We start from the raw sequence: 4,168 nt of genomic DNA, 5'->3' as shown, positions 1-4,168 counted from the left end.
GCGGGAGGCAGCGGGGGCGGCAGCAGCGCGGGCGGCTCTGCGCCCCGGAAGAAGCAGGTGTGGTAGACGGCGTCATCTGCGTCACCCCGGGCCTTTTGGGCGCCCCCGCGGGGACCTCCGGGCGCAGCCAGTAGAGGCCCAAAGGGCAGCGAGCCCGGGAGCAGGCCCGCCCCGTAGAGGCAGGAGCGCACCGACTCCAGCGTGTCGTAGATGCTCGGGTCCTTCACCACCAGGCCTGCCAGGGCAGAGGACACCGGGAGACCCCTGAGGCCCGGGCCAGAGGCAGGGGTGGGAGATCAGGGCCTTCCTGTTGACCATCTGTGTGGCCTCAAGCTCTCTCTGTATGGCCGTAATTATAAACTCCACCCCGTGGGAGGCCCTCTTAGGACATGAGGGGCACAAACAGGATTAAAGTAACTCCTCCAGCCTGGGTGTTCCCACCTGGAAATCGATGCTAACACATTTCCAGAGGGCCATTGTGAGAATAGCCAAAAATGGCTGTGGCTCAGCCCGGGGCAGTATGACACCCAACTTAAGAAACCCTGCAAAGGTGGTGTGTGGGGGAGTAGCTCACTAGTTCTGAGGGGGACACACAGACCCAGGTGCTGACCGAGCAGGAGGCCGGAACAGCCCTGGTCTGCTACTCACCATGCACCAGCCGCTGCTCCTGAACCATGAGGGACCTGTACTCTCCCCACTTCTCATACAGGGTTTGCTGTAAGACACACGCCCCAGTCCCCAGTCAGGAGCTAGCAGAGACCAGCAGGATATGGGTACAGACAGGGATCAGAGGAGACAGAACAAGCTTTGTCTTTTATTTTACTGAGACGGCGTCTCACTAAGTTATCCAGGCAGGACTCAAACTTTCTATCTTCTTGCCTCAGCCTCCCAAAATGCTGGGATTACACGCATGTGCCACCGTATCCGGCACTAGCCTTATGAAGGTTATAGGAATTCAGAGACGAAAGAACCCCGAGGAGAGTGGGACCCGAAGGGCAGCGGCCTGGCAAGAGTAGCACGGAGGCTGGACATTCTTGGGGTCTTACCTTCAGGTACTGCAGTCGGGCCTCCAGTTCTGCCTTCCGAATGGAGGTCCCATACACGGTCTCCAGTCTGAGGGATTGAGGGGTCAAAGGCTGAGTGCACCTGGAGGCTCAGGAAACACCAAGGGGCTGAGCTCAGGAACCCTCAGGTATTCAGCCCAGACATACCTGAGAACATTGCCTGATGCCTTGATGATGTCAACGATCTCCCGATGCCGGATGCCTTCCACGTTCAGGCCATTGACACTGGCGATGGTGTCCCCTGCAAGGCAGAGAGGAGTCTGAGTATGCTACAGGGCATAAGGGAAGAATTCCAGCCTTTGGCATGGCCAGGGGAGGTGTGATAATCCCAAGGATTAAACTCCTCAGTTCCGTCCCTCTGCTTCTCACAGATGACCTCCTGGACACCTCTGGCCCCCATCTCAAATACACACGAATGAATCCACAACCACTCCTCCCCGCCCACAGTGTCGGTGACTACCAGCTTGTCCAGGCCTAGCTCAGCTAACGTGCTGAGGACCTCAAAGGAGCTAAGCTCTCACAAACCTACCTTCAGGTACTGCAGAGACTGAGACCCCTCAGGCCCCTGGGCTGCCCCTGCAGTTGATTATTTCTGTTTAGCCCATGCCTGTCAGGACCAGGAAAGGGGTGGGATGAGTAGCATGGCCCCAGGCATGAAAGGCCTCAGTTTTGGATTCCTGGTGCCACTATAGAACTGCTGACCCCGGGCAGGGCATGCCAGCATCCCTCAGGGCTCCTCTCATCTCTGTAAAGGGACTGGGGATCTCTGCTATGGCTACTTTGGGGGTGATCAGAAGGGAGAGAATATGAGAAACTGTTTTGTGAAGTTGTAATATATTAAGGGCAGTGGCTAAGTGAACACAGAAGTAAGCCTAAGGACAAAAATGGTGACAGAGGCAGGTGTGGTGGCACACATCTGTAATCCCAGCACTTGGGAGGCTGAGACAGGAGGATCACCAGGAGTTTGAAGCCATCCTGAGCTACATAGCGAGACCCTATCTCAAAAAACAAACAACAAAGAAACAAAACAAAAAAAGGAGCCAGGCATGGTGGTGCACACCTGTAATCGCAGCACTTGGGAGGCTGAGGCAGGAGGATCGTTGCGAGTTCAAGACCAGCCTAGGCTACAAAGTGAGCTCAAGTCCAGCCTGAACTGCATAGTGAGACCCTATCTCAAAGACAAAAAAAAAAAAAAAAAAAAAAGTGACAGAATGGGGCACAGGGAATCAATCTGTGCCATCCATCTCAGGCTGCACACTCCTGGAAACTGGGCACTACATATGTGCCCAACTGCAGGGGTCTCCTGGCAGAGGGATCGTTTTCTTGTTAGGAGAGAGAACATGAGTACCCCACACTTGAGCCAGGTTGGGGGAGGATAGGTATCCCCAGAACTAAGCAGACCCAGTGGGTTGTTGCTTCTCCCCAGTTCCTGCTCATGCTGGGCTGCCACATTGCCAGGAGGAAGCCGATCACTAGGGTAGCAACATCCACCACTTACCAGGCCCTGGCTGTGCCCAGGAAGTCCCTCACTGCGCTGTGCCGTGAGGATGTTATTACCCTACTTTGCTCATGGACTATGCAAAAATCACACAGTAAATTTGCCTGGACCCAAACCCTCGGTTCTATCCATTCTTTGTACAGCCTTCTCAAAGTAGGAAGATGGAGCAACTTCAGGCGAGATTTTGTACTCCTGTACCGGCAGTAAAGTCTTACCCTTCCCAGAGCCCTGTGTTCTAAGCCCAGGCTGTACCTGGTGTGAGCCCAGCCAGCTGCGCGGGGCTGGATTCATGAACTCGGCAGACAAAAGTCACCATCTCCACACGCTGCTCCTCTCGGTGGTGAAGCCCATAAGTCTGAAACAAACAAGGGGACCCTCAGCCTAGGGGCAGATGGGTCCTTCCCTCCCTCAGACTGACCTCCCAACCATCAGCACCCTGTCCCCAGCCTATCCTACCTGAATCTCAAAGCCAAAAGTCTGGTTGTCCTCCTTCTCCAAAGTCAACACTTTCCTGCAAGGGAAACAAGGGTCATAACCATTAGGATTAAACACTGTGGCAGCCCCATAACTCCAGCCTCCAAGGATTAGGGAGTCTGATCTAGAACATCCGGGCAGGGCTCATGGTCTTCACTCACATCTCTCTCATTACACAGTTTTGGAATGTCCTTCTTGGACTCCAGTGAAACGGCCTTGAAGAACTGCACAGAATTAAACTGGCCTCTAGTGGCAGAAGGGAGGACTCGGAATGGCTGGTCCCCAGAGGGGCAGGTTAGACACACTCTAGCCTTCCACTGAGTCCCACAGAAGTTCAGTGACTAGCCGAGGCCCCAAATGCAGCCCAAGACTGGAGCCTCCTCGTTGCGCTGCATTCTCCACTGCTTTCAGAAAGGGACACCCCACCCCCAGAGGCCAGTCACGAGGCAGAGGCTCAGCCTCAGCGCAGACCACAGCTGCTCCTCCCAGCTGCGCTGGGGCCAGCCCACCAGATGTGAGGGCTGGGGGAGGGGAGCCTGAGGCCGCCCCTTCCCGCACTGAAGGCCTACCACTGGACACAATGGTCTGGAGCCACTCCAGATCCTCCAGGCTGGGGGAGCTGTTTCCTCTACCCACCCCACCCCCTTCCTTCCCATCAGCCAGAGGCAGCGACAAAGCAGCCTCCCAAGGCCCTCCAAGTCTGGGGCCTCAGAAAAGCCCTGGAGACTGGGCTTCTCAACTCCCAGCCCAAGCTAGATATCCTCCACATCCTCCAGCGGCTTCACACCGCCTCCCCGCTCCCACCTGAGCCCCTCTTTGAAGGACAGGCCTTTCCCCTGTGTATACTGCAGGAGCAGGAGCCAGGGGCCTGGAAGTTCTGTGTCTGCCCCAGTGTTCTCTGGGCTTCTGCAAGAGCCAAAGAACATTTACTGCATCGGGATAGATAGTAAATATTTTAGCCTTCTTTTGTAGGCCCCATATGGCCTCTGTCATATATTGTCCTCTGTTTTTATTTTGACAACGTTTTAGCAATATAAAAACAAACTGGCATGGTGGCACATGCCTGTGATCCCAGCACTTCAAAGGGTGAGGCAGAAGGATCACCACCAAATATAAATATATATCTATATTT

General features: G+C 54.9%; 1 protein-coding gene across 2 annotated transcripts in view; it reads right to left on the bottom strand.

Moving 5' to 3' along the window:
* Grasp (GRP1 (general receptor for phosphoinositides 1)-associated scaffold protein) overlaps positions 1-4,168 on the bottom strand; it is a gene marked incomplete in the record, with an annotated part of 8,307 nt that overhangs the window by 935 nt on the left and 3,204 nt on the right. Inside the window, 7 exon segments of one of the 2 annotated variants that reach the window (XM_013508503.1) lie at positions 1-235; positions 649-715; positions 1,047-1,113; positions 1,212-1,305; positions 2,815-2,917; positions 3,019-3,073; positions 3,198-3,624. In XM_013508503.1, the coding sequence (XP_013363957.1) occupies positions 1-235; positions 649-715; positions 1,047-1,113; positions 1,212-1,305; positions 2,815-2,917; positions 3,019-3,073; positions 3,198-3,208 (632 nt within the window). 2 annotated transcript variants of the gene reach the window in all.

Source organism: Chinchilla lanigera, unplaced genomic scaffold, assembly GCF_000276665.1.
Source record: "Chinchilla lanigera isolate Chin_1 unplaced genomic scaffold, ChiLan1.0 scaffold00146, whole genome shotgun sequence".
NCBI lineage: Eukaryota > Metazoa > Chordata > Mammalia > Rodentia > Chinchillidae > Chinchilla > Chinchilla lanigera.
This window is presented reverse-complemented; position numbering and strand designations above follow the sequence as displayed.